Here is a 27,544-nt window from a genome sequence, read left to right as displayed (position 1 = left end):
GTCCTCGTCAACATCGACAAACACTTGCCGATTCATTTGACTTTGGACAAACTTCCTTTTGACAAAATTCTCTTTTACGTAAGCAAAATGTAGATGATACGCTATCGAACAGTTTAACGTGTCTGTTCAGCAAGGACATAAGCGGGTCCATTTGCCAGAGATGAGTAGAATCGGCGCATTTGGGAAAATATTCATAGCGAAGTGCGTGTCACGTAACAAAGGGCTTATGCAAATGTTTCCTGTGAGTGGCTATGGGACAAAGCTCGTACGTATGCGGATTCTGGACAGATAAGAGACTACAACGATGCTTCATAGTTACCTACCGTCATTTCTTGCTAATGTGATCTTGCTTTTGATGCATCAGTAAATATCCCCGGCGCTAATGTTTCCAACATTTTCTCGACATGCTTTACTTAGCCGCGCAAACGAAGACTTAAATCATCATCTGCACGGCTTAACGAGGGAAAAAGACTTCCATCCGCTGGCTCGGCCGCGTTTCACTCTCCTCTGAAAATTAGCAATTTGTAACGTAACCGTAGTACAAAAGGGTGGAGATTTGCCAGGGACTGGAATCGTGAGAAACGAACAGTCGCATGCAAAAGGCGAGTCGTTGATTTTGTCACGCCGTGATGCCAGTTGAAACGAGTTCCAGACGGTTAGTACGTATTGATTCTTCCTTGGCATCCTTACCCTCTCTCCGCCTAGAAAAGCATCCTCTACCCCTGGCGGATCTCTTTCTTAAACCTCACCCTTTGACCTCACCTATCACCTTCAGGAAAGCTTAGGTTTCCTTTGATCTGACAGTGACTCTAGGCATTCCTTTTCCTCGATACAGATCCAGACTTTACGGTAGTTCTGCTAGGTATCGCTAAAACGATATCACTGAAAACAGGGCACGAGGTGCTGAGATAAAATATCTTTTAGCCTTCTCTCTTTTTTGGAAATGAACATTTTGCAGTAACGAGGGAAATGTTATGAAAGTATCTACTTTTTCTTCCTTGGCCTTTCTGTGGCTTTTCTGTTGTGCTCAACTTCTTATTTGATTTATAATATTTTAGTTTGAACTTGACCCAACCTATCAAGGACCAAGCAATAGTTTATCGCGATGTTAAAAATACTTACAAATACAAAGTCAAGATTCTAATAAATACAAACGCAACTTTTGAAAAATTTAATTTCTTTAAACTGTATAAAATTGTACGATGATACGTGAAAGAGGTAGCGAGGAAAATGATATTAAAGCAATTCGCTCTTGCAGTCACAATGTTAAAAGGTAGAATCAATAATACGAAGTGATTTTAAACATTTTATTTCCAACTTGTTTGAAATAAAATGTTGCTTTAATGCAACGCTGTCCCTTGATGGGTTGAAGATGAATAAATATCCTTTTTTAATCGTTCGGTGATTTTATGCAGATTTTACGGTTTATTTTAACAGTAAATACGCGATTATGTGTTAGAACAATAGTAGTGTACTAGTAGCATTAACTAGTGGTAGTCAGACAGCTGCCAGCGTCTGACAAGTTATTGTCTCATACTACTTACGCCGACTGCACTCCGAACGCTACGTAAACTTGAAATTTAACGAACACTTATAATTATTCTCTGTCTATTGTTAAATTTACTCTTGTATGAAGTTTTAATTACCACAGAAGCTCCCGGAAAAATACAAAGATGTAATTAGGAAGGGTTTACCATAGCCATTAAAAGAGGAAACGTGGACATTAACCGAATGAAAATTATTTCAGCCCATCGCATCACCGTGTACATAGAAGTTTTAAAAAGGCCGTCGTTTTATTTTCGCGACAGTGGGCAAATAAAAAATTTGTTTTTCCCATGCGGCACGCCACAATGACGAAATAAAAGCAATTTCTCGGCGAACCTATTCCACGAGGCAGTTGTATTTCACTTTGAAAAGCATTTACGCGAAACCGCGTTAAACAAGACCAATTCTTTTCTCGGCGATAGACAAGCCACGTGGGTAGAAATTTTTAACGCGACAACGATGACGTTTGGATTATGATCACGTAGGAAATTTGAATTTCAGATCCCAGTTAGTTATGGCGTGCCGTATTACGTATCATGTATATCCAGTTTTTGTTCTCCGATGGTCGGCCAGGGACCGAAAATATTCTCGCCATTCTGTGAAAGATACCGCTACATTCGTGGAATTTTTACGATTAGATGAAGTGAACTTTCGAAAAGAGTTATGTATCGGCAAGAAATATTGATCAAGGTAACGCCCAACAATATTGAGTTAACCTGTTAATCAGAAAACACGAGATAACGAGTCGTTTTATATATAACAACTTTTTAATTTACTAATTCTTCGTCTTTTTTTATCTTTTTATCGTCTTTTTCGTATCATTCTTGTTAAAACTAAATTGCGCAAAAACTAAAACTAGTCAAATTAATTCGTTGCCGTTCATTTTTAATTCCGTAATAAAAAGCGAAAATTGTCTAAAAAGGCCTTCGTTTTATAAGGAAATAAATAGTTTATTGAATTAAGTATGATGCATTTTCTTCTGTTATTTATGTGTTCTTCTGTTATGTATATATTTATATATTGTATGTTCTGTTCTTTCTCCATCTATCCGGAAGCTGCATAGTGTCGTCCTTCCAGAACTTTTTACCGCGAAGAGAATTTTTTAATGAAAGAAATAAATAGCAATGACACGGTGAGATAAAACATCCCAATCAAATGATAACAATTTGTTCCTGACGGTTAAAGATATATGGAGCCTGGCGTTATCGTGTTGGAAAGCGACGCCTTGCCTGTTCATTAGTTCCGGCCGTTTTGTCGCGATTGTTCCCTTCAATTTGTCCAGTTGGCAACAGTATTTCAAATTGATTGTTTCACCCTGTGGAAGCAGTTCATAATAAATGGCACCCTTCCAGACCCACCAAATGGACATCAAAACTTTTTTCGGCTGAAGATCAAACCTTGCTACCGTTAAAGGCTTCTTATCCCTTCACCAAGATCTTTTACGTGTAATATTCTCATAAAAAATCCACGTCTCATCCCCGCTAACCAATCTCTTCAAAAATGAATCTTTCTCCTTTCGCTGAAGAAGTAAATCTCACGTCGAAATATGGTTAAGGAGCTAGTTCTCTGTCAACTGACGCGGAACCCATACTTCAAAGCGATTGACATAGCCGATCTTTATAAGATTATTATACATCGTTGTTCGCGGAATGCTTCAAATATCCGCCAATTCAAGAATATTATATCACGGATTTTCATCAACCATGGCCTTGATTAATGCCGTATCCGTAGTGGATGGGCGGCCGCCGCGTTCTTTATCTTCCAGATTAAAATTACCAGTTTTAAACTTCCTAAAGCAACTACGAACTGTCTGAACATTTGTAACACCGATCTCATACAAATCTCATCGTTGCGGTTGCGGTATCTTTAGCGCTGTTGCCTTTCTTTAAACAATGCGGCATTTTATCTGGGAAATGCTTTCTTTGATTTTCCACAACGTTTGACATATTAAATTTCATATTCGTATAAATATTGCCAGATAAAGTAGCTGCGTGCAGATAGCGAAAAACATCTTTGGGACAACCTAATATATTTCAAGGATAATTCTCTTGTACTTTTCAATTTGTACAATTGATCAATGTGATTTCCAAATGGTTCATTTAACAATCGATAGACTATTGAGATATATATAATTTTATGTGCTAGACTAGGTTAGCTGCGTAGTAGTGATACTTGTATGTGAATATCAGTGTGTGCAAGTATGTGTGTGCGCGGCGTCTTGAACACAAAGGAATGTAAATCGTTCAGTCGGTTAAACAGTCTGGTATGGAAGAAAATACTGAGACGCGTCCAAGTGTGTATCGATAAATATCTTTGAAATCGTTTATCAAATAAATATATAACTATTCTAATATAAATTCTAAGTGTAAATTTAGTGTTTCTATACCATTATTTCGGCTATTAACACGTTGACTGCCACGACACTAGTATTCGGGTGTCAGCAAAGTTTATAGTCAGGCCGCGTAACCCATATTCGAGTGTCGCTCATTTGACTACTTGCGAAGGGTCGTCGTAGGTATTTGAAAGGATATTCCATAATAACGAAATTGTTGAATTGTTATAAAAGTAATGCGAAAATGGTTTATTAAAAAAATTATTTAAAATGTAAAACTTTAAAGCATTCTATACATAGCTGAGGTTGGTCGGGACAATTTGGACAATAAGTTGTTGTTTTCTTCAAATTCTTTTGTGCCTTTGTTCGGTCCATTCGACGTCTTTTATTCGCATAACATAGTTTGCATGCGCGTCTAATGCTTCTCCCGGAATCATTTTTCCGAACGGCGATATTATGCCGACTCCGTCGAAAACAAGGATTTTTTGTATTTCCAGACAACCCTAATAATTTTGCAACTAATAATAGTCCAAATATTCTAATAATTATATTTAATAATAATCTAATCTAATAATTATATTCCTTGTTGCAATTTTCTAAACCGTCAAAGCGTTTACAACAGAAATTCCCAGAAGGAGTTGAATACCAAGTTTTCTGTACCATTTGATTCCTTTTCTAATTGTGGTGGCATAGGAAACCATTTGGTCAGAACAATCTATACCACACTTTCCTTCATTATAATCAACGACAGCTAGTGGTTTTAATGTTGCGAACAAACGAAACGAGAGACCATTCTTGAGACCGTCGCTTGAGTGACTCGCGTTACTAAAATATCGATGGGAGCACCTAGCAGAGAACGCTTGGTACTGCTACACGCGTGGCCTGGCGCAGATTTCTTTGAAAACACGCGTGGCAGTCAACGTGTTAAGATGCAAAATTCTCATCATATACAGGAAAATTAAAACCTACACTTCAAAATTAAAATTAAAAATTAAAAATCTACACTTCAAAACAAGTCTGAAAAATTACATTTAAATGTGTAAGCTTTTACTAAAAATTCCACTTGCAGCGTCGTGATTCAAAGAATGACCTAGCTAAAGTCAACAGTTTTCCGTGGCAACGTGAAGTGTCATCTCGACGATATTTTTTACATTTGTCGACACACGTTTCAATTCATTTATCTCTGTTCGGGTCCAGTCAAATAACGAAAAAATTCCTTTCGTCTTTGGTCAGTCTAATTTTTCATCGTAGCCCGTAATGGTCATCCTGCCAGCCATCATCCCTCAGCACACATTTCGACAATGTGCTAGCACTTTAAATGGCGTCTCGACAAAATTTAACCAAGAGAATCGCGAACGCCCATCGGAACTTTGCACGCTGGCAAATAAATTCCACTCGTTCTCGTAGTTCGCCGGTCCGACGACGTCCATGAGAGGCCCACACCCTTCGTTTTTAATTAAATGCTCGCCACCGCCTCGCTTCAACCATCTCTCTCCCCTTCTTTCGCCTTTTTCCACTCTCATTTATTCGTTCCTTCTATTTGTCTGTTCTTTCTTTTCTTTGATTAATTCTACTCTCTATCGCGTTTCTGTTTTCCTTCGCTGTATATTATTTTGCGTCTCATTTGTTGTCCCTATTGACTCTTGGTTAATTATTTTCTTTAGTCTGTGCCACGTCGGAAGACACAAGAGCGTGGCCGATAAAAAAACTGCTATTTTGCTTATCTATGTATTGATAGGATTACAAGAAAATTACAGAAGCTGCGGTTTTGTGAAAGATTTGTTTATTTGGTGTAGATTCTTCCTTATTTCTTAGATTTGTTGTTTGTATCGTGTTGGCAACTAAGTGATCGCGGCTTTTGTCAATAAATGATATTTTGTCAATAAATAAATTTTGCATCTAATGACAAAATCCGCAATCACTTAGTTGAGTTTTTAGCAACCTAATAGTACTGTTTCTATGCAATTTGATATTCTTTTATTTAGGAGCATTCTGTGTATTATGTTTGCCACGTGGGAATTCCACGGTTTTCCAATAGGGTGGGTTTCATTAACACACATACATTACATACACGTAGACAATTATAATTAAAATGGTGTAATGAAAATGCAATAAATAGATATATACGTGTATATAACGTGTTTGTAAAACTGAAATAAATTATTCTAGCTCTTGTAACGCGTTACTCTCCTATTAAAAATACCATTTTATATTTCTTTGTTATTTACATTTTTCCCATTTTACCGTACCACTTACGTCTTTGCCATTTTACGTTACCATTCAAATTTCTCCGTTTCTAATCTAAATCCAACTGCAACTTTCTCTAACCCTTTCACGTGTTATTATTTTTTCTAACTCTCAACAATTTCCAATGTTTTATATCTTTCCCCACAGTATCTACGCCCTTCTACCCCCAACTCTTAGTCGCGTTAATCCACCCATTTACCTCGTCTTTTTTCCGCTTGTTTCCTGCGTATCGATCGTCGTGATATATAATCAGCGATACCGGAAGTGGAAATTGCAACCAACTCGTTTTCCAGCTCATACACACAAGGTAACGAAGATAAAGGAAAAAGAAGAAAAGGAAGAGACGTTGATCGGGTTTTTATAAGACAGAGACAACCACGAATGGGATATGTCGACAGCGCCGCATTTTCCTCGATATTCGAGTATCTTTGCCCGATACAGAATTACCTTTTTGCATCGATTGTCTCGATTCGAGCGTTCTTTGAAGCCATATCGAGTTAAATGTTACTTCTTCCATAATCACTTTTCGCATTCAAGTACCTTCTTGTTGGAGCATGTGATCACGCGTGGATATTTTTACGGATAAACGCTTTATTTACGCACACAAAAGGATACAAACACTTGCGAAGCTAAATGTTCTTCTGTTTGCTTGTTTGATCACCAGACCGGTTATAGCGATACTCAAATATTCAAATATTTGTCGGTATTTTGTCGTCAGGTTACTACGTTTGATTAAGTATTAAGAATCGTTCAATATTTGATTCGATTCCGTGACTGTATAAAGAAGTTGCGACTTTTCGCTGTGATAGAACATAATCTCACGTTCGCATCCACTCAGCAATTTACAATGCGTCAATGTTCAAGGACCTGGCGAACGATCTAAGGAATACGGATAAAAAGTTGGTAATGGAGTTTCCCTTAATCGAGAAAATTTTAATTTCGTCCCATGAGTATCTCACTGTACAGCCATTTGCCTATTCCATTTTGATGTTTGCATTTAAATAGGCATTTGTCATCTTTCTCATTGTCGAGATCCTCTCCGCCGTTTAAATTTTCTCGCTATCGCCCAAACATTCTCCTCGCTTAATACGTTTATTAATAACAGTATGTGGAGCGTGCATTCCGCGCTATAATCGAAAAAAGGGTGATGCCATAAAAATAAGTGGAAGATATAGAATAAAATTTCTTCACATCCCGAATCCTTTTTGAAATAATCGAATTCCAAAATTTGTGAAGTGCCAGCGTATGACGAAGTTATTCTATCAGCAAAAAAATTAATATAAAATTCTTGCATTTGAAACCTCGTTTCGAAAATTTGTCGTTTGTTCAGACTTCAATTTATTCCACGTTTCCACCTTATTTTTGCATGTAGAATAATTTTCTGACGATTGTCCGTTGCTATTCATTCGACAATTAGTCACATTCCTCTCGTACCTCGCAAGCTATTAAGCTCGTTGTTGCTGGAAACGAAGTTTGATATCAAAAAATAGAATTTTGTATTTTCGACCTATTTTAAATAGCATGTAGAACAAGCATCTGTCTTAATAGAATCGACTAATTGTAAATTCATGTATACTTATCGAGTTTTCGAAACTCGAAACGAAAAATAAGTTATTCCACGTTGTTAAATAATTATTTTCTCAAGTACAATAATCTCTTATCAATTATAAACCTATAAAAATTCATATACAGAAGTATACCATATAAAATATCATATTCCATTTTCCTGAAAATAAAACTTCAAAACCATTTTGTTCTACATTTTCAACTTACTTTCGTACATAAAATAAACTTATTTCCATTGTCTTGTTCAACCAGCAATTAGTCAAATTGTTACATATTGGGTTGACAACTAAGTAATTGCGGATTTTGCCATTAAGTGGAATTGATAAAATCCGCAATCACTCAGTTGCCAATCCAATACTTGACAAAGCTTTGAATTCTCAGCTGTCGAACGAATAATATTTAATCTATATCTTCCACTTATCTTATCACATACAATCACTCACTGCCCATTTGTACAATAACGAGACGTCCTATATTTCGCGTGAATAACAAATGAGTAAACGAATTGGTTGGTTCGTGTCGAGGGACTAACCATCAGACGAATTTTTATGAAATCTTTCGGCTGCGGGCGAAATCACTCCCATTAATCAACCCCCCGGAATAGAATTCCATTTATTCGTTTTTGATCGTCCTCCCCACTCACGTCTACGAGCTATCGCGCCTGATTGAAGTTAATTTATTTCCCGCCGCGTAAACAACTTGGCGTTCGGTCGAGAAACGGAAAAATGGCGCGATCCTCGAGGATCGAGCAACGATCGAACAACGTCGGTTCGGTATTGGACGTGGCTGGACACGGTCGTGTTCTTGAAAAAGAAAACAAGGCTCGATGGAAGGCAAACAAAATACGCTGCGATGATTCCCGCCAAATTCTCCAATCCGTATAATTGCTCGCGATAATCGAAAATCCACAATGTTCTCGCCCTCGTTTTATTTCGTTTCGCTTCGAATTTCCTTCGTTGTTTGAATAGCTCGCCTCGTAGTCACGCGCTATTTCCAATCTTGACTTAACGAAGAAAGAAATCTGGTTATCTCGCTCGTAAATCCTTTCTTATAGACAACGTCAGTTTAATGATTTTATTGGGTGCGTTGCAACGTATAAGGTACGTATATTTTCTCCATCTCGTTATATTGGGTTGATAACTAAATGATTGCGGATTTTGTCATTAGGTAGTATTGATAAAATCCGCAATCATTTAGTTGTCACGCTTAAGCGGTTGATAATTGTTCGCGTTGCTTTTAACGACGATCGCCTTTGACTTCACCAGTGACTTCGCTGAAGCGATTCGCGGGTTCAAGATAAATAGAAGATACTTTGAAATAAAAAGTTCCTCATTGAGCAATTAAACAAATTTTTTAAATCAATAAAAAAAAATGAGAACAAATGTTACATCTAACGGTGCACTGTGTTAAAACACTTTAAACATAAATGTGGCCCATCGATACAATTTGGACAATAGGTGGTCACCTTTTTGGTCCGATTCTTAGCAATTTTTGATCCTGACTGTTTAACATTTTTTTATAGCACTCTCTGCAATATTTTCGTGCCAGGTATGGTTGCCCTTCTTTCCTCTGCTTTTGGTGCCGCAATCTTTGTCGAATAAGTATATTTCACGGCTCTGGTAAATGGCACCGTGTAAGGTGCACTCCGAGTGCCATTCTAAAATCTGATACCTTGATTTTTGCTTTTGTTGCTTGTTTATAGAATATCATCGCGTTTGAAATTAATATATTTAACAATAACATTAAAGCTAATTTTGTATACCACTTAAGGATTCTTCTATGCGGTGTAGAATATGTTATCATTTGATCTGATAAATCTACAGCTCATTTTCCTCTGTTAGAATCTATCATTACCATTGCTCTATCACAAACATAATTTTTTTCGTGGATCTCTACCATTTCAGCCGAATGTTTCTTACTATTATATATAGATCATTCAATATATTCTGCACGTTTTGCTTACGGCGAAATAACAAATGCGAATGGTTTGTTGAAGTAAACGAAGCCTTGTTACAATATGTCGCTATCAATTGTTGTTATTGATCACCCGTGACCACCAATAAGGTAAACGGTCCATTGGGGAAGAATGTTGTGTTACATCATCAATTTATTATTATTTTGCCATTATATTCTTTGAATAATAAAAATACTCCCGTGGCGTGATTTCGGCGTGGCAGTCAAAGTGTTTTAAACGTATTTGGTATGAATGTTCTCTTATTTCGTAGTAAACATAATTTGAAAGTATCGAGTGTGTTGAATTCTTTTCATAATTCTTTTCGTCTGGTATGTCTGTATTTTCTTTCTGCGCTTGTAGTAGCCTCGTACACCATAAAGCGGCACATAATCGTTTATGGGAGTGACTTGATTGTTCCGGGAGCCGGAGTTGAGACAGTGAATCTTTATTACCGAGCACGGAGCGCGTTACTCTGTCAGGGTAATGATCACGGAATAACGCCTTAGGTACTATCGTATCTTCGTTAATCCGACTAATAGCACTTTATTAACGGCCATTACCTATCACACAGTACAACACTCTTCGACCGCCCAAATGATTTTCACTCGTTCTAAGTATCCAACATTGACGATATCGCGTTCCACCAAACGATCGTTTCTTTCTTTAACAGAACGTGTCAAGTTATATAGCAACGTGTTAATTCGTCCTTGAAAGGATTTTTATTTTGTTACTGCAATTTAGTGGAAAATTTTGAAAGCTTGAAAATTCGAGTATCTTCAGTTGCGAAACAATTTTATCAAAATATATATTAATAGAATAGATATCGTTAAAATTATGGAAAATTTAAATAAACCGTTTAAATACAAACGGTCGTATTTTATCATTATTATAGATGTAGAGTCTTGCAGATAATTTATAATTAGCAATTTTATTTATCAAGTTCTTGTGTTATAGAAATTAATTCAATATACGTACCTGTTACTCAAACTCTGAAATTTCTAAAATTCTCCATCAGATCGTGGTTTGTAATCAAGGGTTAAAGAATTCAAGTTCTTTACAATATCGTTCCAAAAATTGTCTACTGTACCTTTATAATCCTACGTTTACGTAACGATGATTAATCGAAGAATCTATAACAGCTTTGAATATTCTGTCATCGTTGTTTCGTAACGACTAGCCTCATCAGAGAAACAGGAAATTAGCGAAGAATCGAGCCATCTGGTTATTGCACCTAATAATTGGAGTGAAGAGTGCAAGATACTCGTGTCGAGAAGCCATTTAGTAACAGTCTAATTGGAGATATGCCGACGAATACTTTGCGTAACGATCCTTGTGCCAATAAAACCAGTTTCATTCCTTTCCCGCTGTATCTCTCTCTCTCTCTCTTTTCTTTTTTTTTTTTTTTAACAGTACTAATTATAATTTTGCCAATTACCTTTAATCACCTAATACAACGTAATTTTTGAACGATCGAAGAGAGAGTTTCGTTAAAAGTTCCAATTAAAAATACTTTATATAACGAGAGGTTCGTGACGTTTTTATCCTAATTCAAGCGCAAACGTTATTAAACGATCCGTGGAAGGTAATTTACAAGGCAGATTGTGCGCTGATAAGAATCCACGATGTAATGAACGCGCTGGATATTCGGATCGATACATTTTTTAGTAACTCGCGGCATGCGAACCGATCCCTTAGGTGTAATCGTAATTTCATTAACGAGATTAGTTCGCCTTTGTCGGGCGAAATTTCATGCAAATTAGAAGATATTAGTCCGGATATGAAAATATCTCTTCGACATATATGAAAGCATAATTTGTATATAACCGCCGGTCTGCTGAAAATGTAACACAAAGACTTGAGGGAAATAACATGATGGATCAAGTTCTCTATTCTTGAGAATATAGTGTTACATTGTCAATCGATCTCGTGTTACCATATAATTCTGTTTCTATGTGTTTTTTCATTTCGCTCGAAAAATTTCATATTTATATTACTGAAGATATTGAAACGATAATAATTATAATCCTCGTAATATAATTTCGCCTTAATAATTGTAATAATTATATTCGACTGTTTCAACTATTTTTAAAAGACGTTTTCGAACCTAACAAACTGCCTTAATTTTCAATTATGTCATATTAAAATTCTCATACTTAATCATAAAGTGACATTAAAATATAAAATCGAGAAAAATATATATATGTGAAATCGTACCAAAAAATTGTATAGCATTTCGTCTATCTCTGAAATTTCATTCGCTTTTCTAATAGATAAGAATTTATTTCAAAATAACATACCTAGAACTTAAAGGGAAAATGAGCTTCTTTAGAAACGATTTCACAATAACAATAATGCAACAATTGTCACCAGTGTTGACGAACTATAATGTCGACAATAGTCGACCTAAAGTCGGCTAATTTAAATAACTAAAGTGACCTACAGCGTGTACGCTGTCACGAACAATTAGTACACTTTCCGCGAAGAAACGAGCTTCCAATTAGTAGAAATAATAATTACATTTTCCGCGGTAAATTTATTTATAGAAGTTAATTGATTTCCCGATCGATCGTTTATCTTTCAATCCAGAATTCTCTTAATTACTTCCTTTCATCAACGAAAACTATGTCATACTGTAGTATCGTGGACGAGGGGCCTGGGGGGTGTCGGGCGAATTATAAACAAGCGGTTGCGGAACACGTGCGTGGTGGGGCTAAGACAAAAGACGCGAGGATAAGACAAAAGACGAGGGGTAGCTAAGGGACAAAAACGAATTAACAGTCATTATGAGTTGAGAAGTCAGAGAGTGTTGCTATTGTCACACGCTCAAGAAAGGCCACTCGCTCAGAAACAGTAATCAAGTATACGAAACATCCTGCATGCCACAGCCATCGAAATAATAATAAAACAATAACTGAACAGCCGCCTCTGATAACCGCTCCGAAGGGACTAAAACCTCAATATAAAAACTCAGCTAAATTAGCGCTCAAGACCTTATTCTGTTGTAACACTGAACCGTCACTCTATTGGATTTATACAGGGTGATTGGTAACTGGTGGTACAAGCGGAAAGCGGGTGATTCTACGTGAAAAAAGAAGTCGAAAATATAGAATAAAAATTTTTCATTTGAGGCTTTGTTTTCGAGAAAATCGACTTTGAATTTTCGCTGGGTACGCGTGCACTTTATCACGTTTCGTTATAACGGATCTCACTGTAGATCGTTGTCTCGATGGATATTATGATGGAAGTTTAATTTTTCAACAAGACGGTGCACCGTCACATTTTAGTCGTCATGTGAGAGATTTTTTAAACTAACATTACCAAGGCTGGATTGGTCGTGCTGGAACAATAGCTTGGCCACCACGCTCTCCTAACTTAACTCCGCTTGACTTTTATTTATGGAGCCATATTAAATCAATTGTCTATTCTGAAGAAATCGGAAGTTGCGAACAATTGAAGGAAAAGATTATTGTAGGCTTTCATGCTTTAAAACAATCGAATACGTTAGAAAGTGTTTATAGAAATTTAATTAGAAGAGCAGAAGTATGTGTTCGGCAGAATGGGCAACATTTTCAGCAATTTTTGTAATAATAAACTTTATGATTACTTCATATTATTTCATTATGTATTCCTAATTTTCTGTTACGACAAAAACAAACTTAAACTGCGATAATATCCATCAAGACAACGATCTACAGTGAGATCCGTTATAACGAGACGTGATAAAGTGCACGCGTACCGAGCGAAAATTCAAAGTCGATTTTCTCGAAAACAAAGCCTCAAATGAAAAATTTTTATTCTATATTTCCGACTTCTTTTTTCACGTAGAATCACCCCTTTTCCGCTTGTACCACCAGTTACCAACCACCCTGTATAATAAAACCCATCATCTTATACGAAGTTCAATTTCTTCACCTTATTCGTGAAACGTTCGAACTGCGATGCGAGGAGATCACCGGCGATCTATCGGTTTCGTGATCTCTTGTGTCTCCGACATGACACTAGCGTTGTAAATTAACTATCTAGTTGTCTTAATTATAATACGTTATTGTGATTAGTTCACGTTAAACAACCATCGTTTCCTGTTTAATCAACATCTGTTTAATCCATTTATTGTAAATAAACTAATTGTAGTAAAGATATTACAATACTGAATCGTGCGCGTATATCAAGACTATCACGAACAAAGGATACAAAACCTTTAATATTCCAATAATATGTTTGCAATTATTATTATATCACCGGAGAATGTTATTCGCTAGAATTACACTGAAAATCAGTGAAATTACGCGGAACTCAATTGGATAAATTTCATCGATAAACGAACGTAAGTTAAAGTACTGTATCATGAGATACATATGTAACAGGAGTCTGCACCTTCATTTACATGACGTGAACATAATTGCAATTAATTATCAACGCCCTTACGATTGCATTATCACGGAACCGAAAGTTCAGCCTGTAGAACCTAGGTATCTAGGTTAACTCGATTATATCTCTGATCTAACAAATTGCCACCATTCACCGCTTTTCGAACCATCAAAAGAAGGATATATTACCGTTATAATATAATCGTTTTACTGATGATTTATCATTATCAAATTCTTATTATGTTTACCATAAAATATTTCTTTTGTATACGTTAATTTCTTTCTTGAAGTTGAATTTATATGTTTGTAGAAAAACAGAAATTTCGCCACATATTTAAGTACACAAAATTTATTTATAATGCGTAAAGTTAACTAAAAGTGCTTTGCAACTAACAATCGAAACTACCAAATGAATTAAGTTAAATTAAGAAATGTACGAAGGAACGCCATAAAGGAAGAAGAACTACATTTTTTATCTTCGTATGATTTCTGTTTATAAGAAATAAAAACAACAAACTAATCGCATTAAAATCATTTAATTTCTGGTTGGTATTTACTCATGATTTATCATTATCAAATTCTTATTACTTTTACTATGAAATATTTCTTTTGTATACGTTAATTCCTTTCTTGAGGTAGAATTTAAATGTTTGTAGAAAAACAGAAATTTTGCCACATATTTAAGTACATAAAATTTATTTATAATGCGTGAAGTTAACTAAAAGTGTTTTGCAACTAACAATCGGAACTACCAAGTGGATTAAGTTAAATTAAGAAATGTATGGAGGAATGCTATAAACAAAGAAGAACTACATTTTTTACCTCTTATATCTTAAGAACAAGAAACTAATCGTGTTGGAATCATTTAATTTCTGGTTAAAACGCACTTTTCGCGTAATTAATAGTTGCGGCGCTATTTTAAAATCCTAATGTTAGGTGCCTTGCTCTGTAATTTCACATTGACCATATGCGTGACTTCAGTTTATTAAAAAAGTAATTCCTGCTGTCTATAAAAGACGATTATAATTTAAATAATTGGCTGCAGATGTTTTCTGCATGGAAGGTTTCAATGTACAAAAATATACAGAATGCGAAAATGTACAAAATATCCAAAGTGAAATTTTCGTTAAAACATACATAGTGTGAAACAAATTTCTCTTTAAACACTAATCATATCTTATTATAAAATAAAATTTTATTATAAAAATATAATTTTGCGTAAACATTTGTAGTTTATTAATTAACGAGGAATCCAAAGTTCTCTATTCGATCGATAGCTTAATCAAAATCGAAGATAGTAGCGCAATGTTTCTAATCGCGCTACGCCGCTGAATCGCTTATTCACGAGCTTTTAATTACTAGGACATGACCAACGCTGCCACGAAATTACTCCATTAGCAAATAAAAGCTGGCTTAGCTTTACGAATTCTACGTGTCTCTAGTTAAAACGCTCGTTGCTTCGACTACAGGAATTCTCGCAACACGCATCAACTCTTCTCTCTTAAGATGCAACGATGGCGACGAATAGATTGATCTTTTTAAGTAAAATTCCCAACTATTTCTTTCCTATCTGATCTAATAACGAAGAATGTATTTACCTGCACATTGTGAAAAGACGTTTGCATTTGATTTTTACGCTTACTGTTCTGTTCTTTTCCATTCACATCGCTCATCGCAGATCCTTCGAAAAGCAGCTAGTAGCAATCAAAAATTTCATTATTACACTCGATATAAAGCGTTGTAAAATAAAAAATCATGTTTTGAAAAATATCATAAAAAATCCGAGTACGTGTGAGTTGATAATTCGATAAAATAATAAAACAATAAAAGTGTGGAAACCGTATGTAGAAATATTCCAGTGGTTGGCATCGTGGTCCATCGCTCGAAGATGAGTGGAATACCCTGAGAAAACGATTTTCCGATTAAAACCATTCGTCATCGTTCTTCGTATTCTTTTTTATTGCGCGGTTTCCAATTTGTATTCGTAAAATGTAGTTGATAAGAGAAACAGGCGATTCAATATTCCACTTCCGAACGCAGATACGTGCATTTGCCCCGACTTTGACAGGGCGTCGATCGATCGAAAATGTCCGCATATTTTCCTATCTCGCCCGTTACCCGCATGATATATCGACCTACGTTGCCCGACGGTGACATCACGCTGAATGTATAAGCTCTGAGAAGCGGCAGTTCCTCCAGCCGAATAAAGAATATTCGTTCGATCCGAGTCGCGCCCTAGCCAGTTGCATCTTGCTACCCTCAATCGGTTTCGTGATGAACCATCGATATTTGTCAACCCGTTCCAACCAGATTTATCTTACCTAAGCTGTAAGGATGTTCGAGTACCGAGCTTATCGATGCAATGACGTAAAGTCGCTTCACGGTTCTTGGAAACACAGCGATGAATATTTGCTCGGAAGCTATGGTTATATCACATTGTATATCTCCATGCAATAAACTATGGTAATATCACATGTGGATCTTTATGGAAACTGATACTTTTATGAACGAAATTAAATCTTTCGAGATGAATTTTATTTAACGAACACGTTACATTTTTTAATGAACGCATTGATATGATAAAATAAATTACACGTAAGCCTGTAATATGTTTTATTATAATATTAGGTTGTCCGAAATTTTTCTTTCGTTTTATAAGGAAATAATAGACGCACAATGTTTTTTGTTTTATATTAGATCATTGAATTATGCACGAACATAATAATAGAAATAAAATAGAAATGAATCACGTCTAATTCAATAAAATTGTTGTTCGTCTATTATCAATGTTGTTATTTTTAAGTTCAGAGGTAGGATCACATTAGCTATTACTATGTTTCACGGATAAATCTGTCTCACCGCTGAGCCGAAAAAACCTTTATTGCACGCGCTTACAGACTAAGGAAAAAGGGGAAACAAAAAAGTATCTAGAACTATCGATCGAATCTATTGATTTCCTCTAGAGCAATCTTCTAGTTACTGCCTTTTGTAACTAGCGCTTCCGCATGTGGAAAACGAGCACGAGCTCACGTTGCTATCTTTAACAATCAACTTATGAAACGAAAGAAACTTTTCGGACGACCTAATATATTTTATATATTTTTTCGAAAGATGTTGAGATTCCTGAGATTTCCTGGAAAATATTGTCTTAAGTTGTGAACCTTTATGCAAATTCATATTTTGATAGCAGAGATAACTGTCATTTTCTCAGCTTAATTTGTCTCTTAAGTATTAAATCGACGTAATGGTGGAAATTCGGTACAATGAGAAGATAAATAAGTGAATTTACAAATTCTTTGCTCGAAAATAAAAAAGAACCTGTTCTCTGTATCCCTTCAGATATGTGGCGGCACTCGACCACGGAATTTTCCAACGGCTTCGCGGCACAAACCGCTATATCTTTAAAGCGCTCTTGAAATATCTAAAAATCTTCCAAGTTCTAAAATATCTTTATATCTTTGAACCAAAAGATTCATTCTGCTCCGAGCTGCGAAGTGCGAAAAGTTAAGCGAAGCAAACACAAATTAGAGAAACGAGTAATCAATGTTAAGCGTTATTTGTTATTAATCGTTGTTAATCGTTATTTTTTGTTAATTGTTACGAGTTTAATAAACATTATTGTTGAAAATCAAGAGTGTTTCTTGTGTGCGCAATCACAACACATATACCTCAAATATAAAATAACGAAATATGCATAGATATTGCTTTTTTCACTTTATCGAAACGTGTGAAATTAACGGGAAAAAGGAATGATTTAATTTTAATATTAATTCTCTTTTTAGCAGAAAGTATCTCTCTCGCTTGAATTTAAAATTCGATGGTGTTTATCGAGAATATCCTTGGGTAATATTTCCTTCTGATTCTTACGGAATTATTCAATTCCTGGAAATGTATAGTAGGAAATGTCTGTTGTAACATACTTCGGGGACCTTTTGCCTCGCAATGCAATAAAATCTACCTCGGTTTCTAAAGAGAAAGAAAATAGAATTTATAAGTCGATGACGATTACACAAAAGCAACGAAACTTTCTGATCTTGTAAAATTCCTATTTGATTACTGACGAGATTACTTCTTTCATAAATCGAATATTTTATAATCAATAAACTAAGATGATATTTTCAAGAGAAAATCCTCGAATAAAGAAGCTTCTCAAGAGTCAACAAAAGAAACGTAGCGTCTACAAACAAAAATAAAATTCGAATGAAAAATGATCATTTTTAATTACACGAACACAACGAGAAGCTTCTCACCGAGATCAGTCGTGTAGTGTTATCTTTCTCTCTTGCTTCTCTTTCTTTTTTCTTTTTTTCCATTCGAGAACTTTTCATTCTGTTCCCTTGGAGACTCAAGTAATTTCGAAAATTTCTTATTCCAAGTACTTGCGTTAGATAACATCAATCACCCCTCGGATATCCTGGTAAACTTGCGACAACCATTATCTTATGTTAATTTAATCGGTCAGTCCTCTGGAAACTTGCTTACAAAACCATTTTCTTTTGTTTATCACAAATTTTATATTGAACATAGTTATGAATCATTATTGAACGAATGATAATCGATGACTAACGATATTAAAATAATGAATCTTGTTCTTTTTAAAACGAAAACAAAAATATTCATCGTATTCAGTGCAGGGATATTGATGAATGCGGGTTTACAGGATGAATCAGGTTTATTGATGAATGCACATCGTAAACGTCAGCAGCAGCGAGGATGCTAAGAAAAAATTCAGGAAGAAACAAAATTTTTGCTTTTCAGACGATGGCATTGCTACAATAATTGGCAAAATACAACATACGCGTGAGTGACGACGAAAGTTGCGAGAAAAGAAAGCAGGAAGAGAAATTTTCAATTTTCTCAACTAGTTTGCAGATCGATGAAATCCGCGACTGGCGTTTCAACGTTCTACGTCCACACGAATATTCTCTTATCTCGTTCTTTAGCTCTTTGAAATAGTCAACAGTGTTTTATTTAACGCTCTGTATCGACCGAGATCGGTTGCGAAGAGGTTGCCGATAAGAGACAAACTCTCGCGCAGCCATTCCGTGGAATTCACCCGTAAACTTTTCCACCACAGAGTGGCAACTTTTGGAATATTGCTCGTGAACCGATAATTTCACCCTTGAATCCTGTCGCTTGTCGACCCAGTCGTATCTCAGTTTTAAATCTTTTTCTTTTTCCCTCTGATGTCTGGATTGAAAGTAGAAATTCAATTTGTCTGGAAATTCTATAAAAATTTCAGGTAGACCTGCGTACCTAACGAAATACAGAATACAGAAAACGATCAGAGGAAACTTTGTCAGATGCTTCTGTCTCTTTGGCAACTTGTTACTCTTCTTTCCCTCCTTGTCGAGTGTTGCGCTGTTTTTAAATATTTACTCTGGAAATTGATATAATCATATTCCTGTTACACAATTGTAGAGATTTTTTTTATGTATGATCGGCCTACAAGTCACACTGATCAACACCATTAAATTTATATTAAAATTATAATTTGTATAAATTTATATTAATATTAACACATTGTTGACCGGCTACGAGTAAACTCGTGATGCGCTTTTTTCGCATCAGCGTCGTTTTCTCAGTGCGCTGTTGGAGATGATACAGTGAAATTGTTGGTCAGCATACCTCAAGCTGTGTCTCTCGCTTATAAAACCCGTAAAGTTGTATCCTTTGTTGTAAAAAAATGTCAACGATGACGGAACGTAGCAATGGAGAATCTTTCAGTGAATTACACGCCGACGTTTTATCTGATCGTCCGAGTGATTGTGAATCAAATTGTGGTGATTTGGAAAATGATACTGTATCAGAAGATAGTGAATCTGATATTAGGCCAGCAAAATATCATTAAACCTACGTGCATATTACAATACAATAAGCGCATGAAAGGGGTAGATCGTGCAGATCAGTTTCTGGCGAACAGCAGTATATTGCGAAAAACTTTAAAGTGGTCGAAAAAATTAGCATTTTTTCTGATAAACTGCACCTTGTTCAATGCATATAAAACGTACTGTTCCTATCTGCCAATAAAACAAGATACAACAAATTTCTACTGAAAGTAGCTAGAGAATGAATAACTGTGGATTCCAAAGAATGCAGCATTGCACCTGATGCTTCTCGAATTTCTAAAACAGCTCCTTATAATGATGCACCCTTCAGGCTTTCCGGACAACTGAGAAACCACGTCTTAGAAAAAATAGTCACTGGCAGAAAAACAAACCCGACTAGAGCGTGTAGAGTATGCTCTTCAAAAGGAAAACGCAGCTAAACTAGATATATTTGCAAAAGCTGTTGTGTACCATTACACGTACGTGATAGTTACACTGTTTATCATAGGAAAAAGAAATATTAAAAATTGAATAATAAATAAAATTTATTAAAGTTTATTTATATCGTTTTACTTGCACATGCGATTACGAAATAATAGCCGGTGACATGAGATAAATTGTCAGTAAAGTTGCCGGTCAACAATGTTTTAAGAGGTACAAATTGTGATGTTGCAAGTATTATTTTTTAAAACATATGTATGTGAGCTTGTGAGAAGCCAAAACCGATTAACTCAATTTGTTGACAATTTCTCAGTTTCGTTACGTAAGTACACGATTAATGTTCGATACTCAAAAAAAAAAGAAAGTTGTTTGCAAGAAGATTGCATAAATAATAGTAAATTCTATATTAAAAAAATAGTGTCTGTAGTCTTTCTGCGTTTCAACTTACGAAGTTACGTTAATGTGGCTTCTGAGCGGCTTCTATAGACACCTTATACTTTAAAAAATAATACTTGTAACATCACATTTTCATATTTTTTAATATATGCGGTCGATCAGTGTGTGTTTCGAGGAACTCATAAGTAGAAAGCTGAAGAGGATCGTATTCTTGAAAAATCTGGATTCCTTGTTTTCAATGCACGTCTCGCGTTGTCAGAAATTGGTCCGAGAGGACCGCAGTTTACTCCATTTGATACGAATAGAGAGAGAGGAAGGGACGCGACAAGTTTTCTAAAAAGGTAAAACGAATATTCAAGCGAAATGCTTTATAGGCTGGTGGTCCTTAAATTTACGAAGCTCCGTAGGCGAAGTTTCCAACCTAGAAAATTCAAGGAAAAATAAATTATACAAATAAAAGTTTCGAAAAACTGAGAAAAGTAGGAGAGAAATAAAAAATGTCATTTTTATAGAATTTCTTTCAAGTTTACGGCTACATATACGCGATTACAATTACACATATTACAATGATTACAACCCACATCGGTAGAGCATTTATTGCACAAATTACAACGAGCGTAGGAACGAGCGTGTTTACGAGGTAATTACCTGGCATTTATCGAATAATCGCGACCGAGTTATTCGTGTAATAACGCGCGTTGCACGTTTAGGATGAATGTTTGAACGTTCATTTCAAACATGTAAAATATTCATAAGAAGGAAAAGAACGAACTTGAGCGATGGTTGTTGGTGCAAGGTAAAAAGGTCTCGTTTATCGTGTAAAGCGGACGTTAAGTAGCCGCGAGTGTACTTTGTCGCTAACCTTCAGACTGCCAAAAAAGATAGCACGTAACGTTTCACATATTATTATATTACTTTGCAACATTTTGCTTGAAAAGTACACCTTGAAGAAATTATTGCAAAGATGTTGAAAATATTCAAGGAACTTGAAACTTTGAAATTGTTTATTAAAGCAGTCGACCTTATCACGAGAATTTATAGCATATGAGACTTTTGTGCGCCAACATCTTCCCGTACAATGGGATTGAAAAGCTTTCCCTAATCCAGCGATATCTTTCTATCTACAGGTGACGACTTTCAGCGTTGAACAACTGGGCGTTCGTCCTGCGGGAGACAAAGACCAGAAGTAAGGATGGCCTTTCACTGGGATAAGCTCTCACCGGCAGAATTTCAACAGCTCCAGGATTTAGCAGTTTGTAAGTAAAAAGTGAAACAGACGGCTGGATGCGAGTTTAGCAAACTTTGTTACCGAAGCGACGCTAGTCAAGGAAAGATCATGTCATTTGTGCAATGAGTTTGCACTGATACAGTTTTTTTTATTTTTCAAGCGAACGAAAAATGTTACTTTGTTTGCTCATTCGTGTTGTATGCATGAAAAGAGTTGTTTGTATTTAGATGGATGTAAATCTTAGTAAGATTAACACGTTGACTGCCAGTTTTCAAAGAAATCCCCGTCAGGCCACGTGTGCAGCAATACCAAGCGTTCTCTGCTAGGTGCTCCCATCGATATTTTAGTAACGTGAGTCGCTCAAGCGACGGTCTCAAGAATGATCTCTCGTTTCGTTTGTTCGCAACATTAAAACCACTAGCTGTCGTTGAATATAATGAAGGAAAGTGTGGTATAGATTGTTCCGACCAAATGGTTTCTTATGCCACCACAATCAGGAAAGGAATCAAATGGTACAGAAAACTTGGTATTCGACTCCTTCTGCGAATTTCTGTTGTAAACGCTTTGACGATTTACAAAATTGCAACAAGGAAGAATATAAATATTAGAAATATAGAAAAATATTAGAATATTTAGACAATTATTAGTTGCAAAATTATTAGGGTTGTCTGAAAATACAAAAAATCCTTGTCTTCGACGAAGTCGGCATAATATCGCCGTTCGGAAAAATGATTCCGGGAGAAGCATTAGACTCGCATGCAAACTATGTTATGCGAATAAAAGACGTCGAATGGACCGAACAAAGGCACAAAAGAATTTGAAGAAAACAACAGTTTATTTTCCAAATTGTCCCGACCAACCTCAGCTATGTATAGAATGCTTTAAAGTTTTACATTCTAAATAATTTTTTTAATAAACCATTTTCGCATTACTTTTATAACAATTCAACAGTTTTATTATTATGGAATATCCTTTCAAATACCTACGACGATCCTTTGCAAGTAGTCAAATAAGCGACACCCGAATATGGGTTACGCGGCCCGACCAAAAACTTTGCTGACACCCGAATACGGGTCTCGTGGCAGTCAACGTGTTAAGGGTGTGGTGAAGGAATGACAATCGAGAACCCAAGTGAGGATTTCGAACATTACATGAACATTTTACGAACCTCGTAATAAGAGGTAAAAGAACAATGAGGCAATTGAAAATATTGCTATAATTCAGCTTTGAAGATGGAAGAATGAATTCGGATTTCTAAATTAATCTCATAATAGTTTTCAGTAATTCCATTCAACCTGCCGATAAGATTAAATGATTGTGATTCAATTTTTGATAAAAAAAAAACAACGAAACTTATGCAACAATGTAATATCTTCTACAATAAAAATGTTTTTAAACTTAATACGTGAAATGTACTTGCAAAAACGATTGGAACGCATAAACACGTCTAATAAAGTGAATCTCGAGGATGTCAACTGAAAGTCATGAAATGTCGGGTTCATTGTTTATGGAATTATGGAAATTCACGCGACATCGGCTGGAAGGAAGCGGAATTTATTCCGGCCGCGTTGCACGACACGTTTGTCTTCAGAATTTTTAAATTTCGAAACTGCATTTTTCTTGTGTAAGCCAAACGAAATTACCTAGTACCTTTTACGTTATTTCATTGACATCATAAACCACATTGCGTTCGTTATTCACTTTAAAGAAAACTGCGCTTAAGTAGTACGCATTTGTCTGACGACAGTTAACCATTTCTACTGTACCCGGTTACATCGAACTCAAATGTTTCGCGGACGATTCCTTAAAAATCTAATAATCGTTTATTATTTTATTATTAATTATTTCATTATTTTGCCAATTTAAAGTGCCATCAATGCGATACATCATGCGAGAAAGACAGAGAATATTTTTACATAAAGAAATAATTGTATCTGTTGAAGTAAGTACTTCAAGAAAAACTCTGCATCTTTATTTATGTACATCCGTGACCTGGAGACTGCTATTACGCAGAAATATTCTAAATAAGGAGAGGTCCATATTATTGTGCCCGTGAATATACATTATGTTTTGGGTTGCAAGGTCTAGGGACAAAGTAACTAATAAATAGATTTCTATTTATGTTTCTTGTAGCCTTTTTGGTAATGTCCTTTTCCTATAAGTATATGAACGTGCTCCTTATCGATTCCATTGTATTGTAAGGATATGAATCAGCATAAACTTATACATTATACTGTAGTAACGTAAACTATTATGCTTTATTTACAATGAATGGATCGTATACATGTTGATTAAACACGAAACGATGGTTGTTTAACATGAACTAATTACACTAACGTATTATAATTTAGACAACTCAATAGTTAATTTTCAACTCTCATCGTCACGGATCCAACGCTCTCTCTCTCACGCGGACCACACTCTCTCGACAACATTAGCAACACTATCTCGACAACACAACTCACACTCCCTGGCTTCTCCACTGACACTCACTGTTAATTCGTCCTTCTCCCTTAGCTTCCCTTTGTCTTTTCTTAAGCTCACCACGCACGTGTTCCGCATCTGCTTCTGGCCAGGGTCACGTAGTTCTTTTCCACGAAACTATTCGATTGAAGAACCGACGACGCATTGATGGGCCTGTCGGCACTTCGGCTTTCTCGTGACATTGTTTATGGTTCAGCCGATATCTCTTTGGCCTTTTGTTCACGATACTACAATACTTATAGCTTTATTTATTTTAATATACTTTTCTATTACAAATTCATCCACTCGTTCTTCAATCAGTCAATCTCGACGGTATGTAAAAAGTTAACGATTTGTGTAACAAGTGGAAAATTAAAAAAGAAAAATTCCGATTGCTATCCAATATCCTGAACACAGATTTTCCATTTTTGAGAAGAGCAACAGCCAATTTCCCGATTTTGGTGCGGAAACGTGAGTTTCCGGACGGGGCCGTTAATCACGCGAAACGTTGGTGCACGATCCATCATAGTTCTTGTCAATCGCCTCGAAAATGCCGACTACCTAAAAATATCTTGCTCGTTAAGTGCATTATAACATCGATGTTTGGTAGATTAGACCAATGGTCTGCTATTATTAGTCAATTTATCGGTGTTGTTTCCTCTGCAAACAACTGAATCCCAGATGTCCGATCGATTGTCTTTCTATTCTATAGCTCTCGTGCTTTTTCCTTCTTCCTTGCGGCCAGACCTGGCCAATAAACCGAGCGAAAACGCGCCTTTATCCCTTGTCGTCCCTTTTTTCTCTATGCCTGGCTATTCGTTCGAAAGCTCAGCCTCTACTCCACGAACCAAGTAATATTGCGTCGATATCGTTTTAATTGCCAACGCCAGAACCACCACGAACTGTTGACATTCGTCTCGGTGAAGTTTGTTCATTGGCTGGATCAAGCATCCTATCGATAAAGACCAGTTTGCGGTAAGAAGCATAGTCGAAGAAATTGGTATACGTATACAGTCAGGAATAAAAATAAATGGATAGGTAGTGGAAGTAGATATTATTATGTAACATAGTTTAAACGTTTAATAACTTTTATTTATTATATGTCCTTATAACATATAAATTATTGAGTAAATAATGAAAATTAGTATTTACATTTACTTGTAAACAAGCTATATTTAACGAAACTTCATTGATATTTATTTTCACTGTCTGTTCACTTGACTGTAATTGATGAAATAGATATACAAATAAGCGCTCGCCTAAATTCAAATGACCCAGCCTCGCTATTTTTCACTATGTATTGGATCGGCAACTAAGTGATTGCGGATTTTGTCATTAGATGGTATTGACAAAATCTGCAATCACTTAATCGCCAACCCAATACTTGGCTTTAGTTTCTCGAGCTGGGTGTAACCTAAATTCTATATCCTTTTCCTTTGCCTTGGCCAGATCTATTATTTTTCTCTCTGGTGGAACTGGCAAAATCTCTACCTGTTCTGTCAGAATTACTACGCGGATTTATTGGAATTTAAGCAGGTACGTACTACGGTAGTAGGGTGGTAAAATTCATACAATATCATTTTTTAAGTTGTATCAGCAATTATATGATCCACACCGTGCGTTAATCGTTTCAAATGGGTTTAAGTGTTAAGTAGTATAAGGCACTGAAGCTCAGCCAAATGTATACGGTACGGTACCGTTGTATTCATTTGCCAAAAGTTTTTGGCGTGTGGTTTTTTTCTTTAGCTGTTAATTACAATGATCGTGGAATCGTCGCAGAGAACACCACAGGTTTCCGTATAATGTTAGGTCGTCCGGAAAGTTTCTTTCGTTTTATAAGGAAATAATGGATGCACAACTTTTTCGTTTTATATTATTTTGTCGAATCCATTTTGTCCTATCAAGTGCAGTGTTTTTAGAAATTATTCGTAATCTAGAATACCGAAGTATCTATTTTTTTTATTATTGCTTAGTCCGTGCCTTTCGGCTTTGGACGAACTTTCGGTTTTACATGTCTTATGTCTATTTCTCTTCTTATATGTCTGCCTCCCCTCTTTTCCACTCTATTCTATTGCACTCCCTTAATTATTCTATCTCTAAAAACTAAAACTAGGAACTGCAAATTAACAACTAATGACTAAAAACTATTGCAACTTTGGGTTCTAGCCTGCTTGCTGTCGTCCTTTTCTTCTCCATTATTGCTTTCAGTTCTGTTAAACCTTCTCCAGTCTCATTTAGCGTTTTTCCCATGTCCTTTGGCTCTCCCGTTATTTCACATTTTTCTATAACATGTCTCAGGTCTTCTTCTTTCCTTTTACATAGTCTGTATCTTTTTTCTCCCTCTTCCTTCCAGTATTCTCTTGCTTTGGTCTCGTTTCCACATCTGAATCTTGCCAGTATTCTTCTGTCTTTCCATTTCATCCTCCCTTCTAGGTACTTTGGAATACCAAAGTATCTTAAAAAGTAGTAACGTCATAACATTACAAATAATAAAGGCGAACGACCTGTGAATCAATGATATTTGTGAACGAACCGTAAGTTTGAAATTTTCGATTCTATTTGCAAGGTAAAAGAATATCAATTTGCGAATGGTTTACAGCAATTATTTCGCTGTGGTGGTGATTAGAATATGTCAAAACTTTATACTAAAATCATTTAATCTACTCGTTTGTATATTAATTCTATGGTTTTATATCAATTTTGCGAATATTTCGTGGATACAAAATGTAACGAGGAATTTTAGATTTTTATGTGATATTGCTAATTCGGAATACAGAAGATAAACTTACCGAGAATGCTATGTATCTCTTTTACAACGTGAATTATAGCGAAGACAAGAGAGGAGGAACGCGGTTGGAGTGCTTCATGAGTGAAATGTGGCTGCATTGTATTAAATATGTTATGACTGAGGAAAATTACACGTCTAACTACCACAAGCAAATTGTAAGACATAAGATTGATATTTATCTAAGATAATTATTCCTATGTTGTGAATTTTCTACTCGATTAGATCCTAAGAGGAAATAATTCTATTATTTACTTGTTTTTTATTTTTATGTTTATAACGAAAGTAAATTGCAATACCGCTATTCCAAATTACCTGCACCGTAACAAAATCATTACTTTTTTTCTTTCTTTTACACCAAAGACTCACATACTTTTTGTTTTCCATTATTA

At 35.7% G+C, this 27,544-nt stretch overlaps 1 protein-coding gene across 2 annotated transcripts in view; it reads left to right on the top strand.

Moving 5' to 3' along the window:
• LOC126919377 (diacylglycerol kinase 1) overlaps positions 1 to 27,544 on the top strand; it is a 147,522-nt gene that overhangs the window by 50,903 nt on the left and 69,075 nt on the right. For both annotated transcript variants that reach the window (XM_050728519.1, XM_050728518.1), the window contains exon 2: positions 21,804 to 21,932. In XM_050728519.1, coding sequence (XP_050584476.1) covers positions 21,869 to 21,932 — 64 coding nt within the window. In that variant the 5' untranslated portion in view covers positions 21,804 to 21,868. The remainder of the gene's footprint in view (positions 1 to 21,803; positions 21,933 to 27,544) is intronic.

This window comes from Bombus affinis, chromosome 8, assembly GCF_024516045.1.
Source record: "Bombus affinis isolate iyBomAffi1 chromosome 8, iyBomAffi1.2, whole genome shotgun sequence".
Lineage (NCBI taxonomy): Eukaryota > Metazoa > Arthropoda > Insecta > Hymenoptera > Apidae > Bombus > Bombus affinis.
This window is presented reverse-complemented; position numbering and strand designations above follow the sequence as displayed.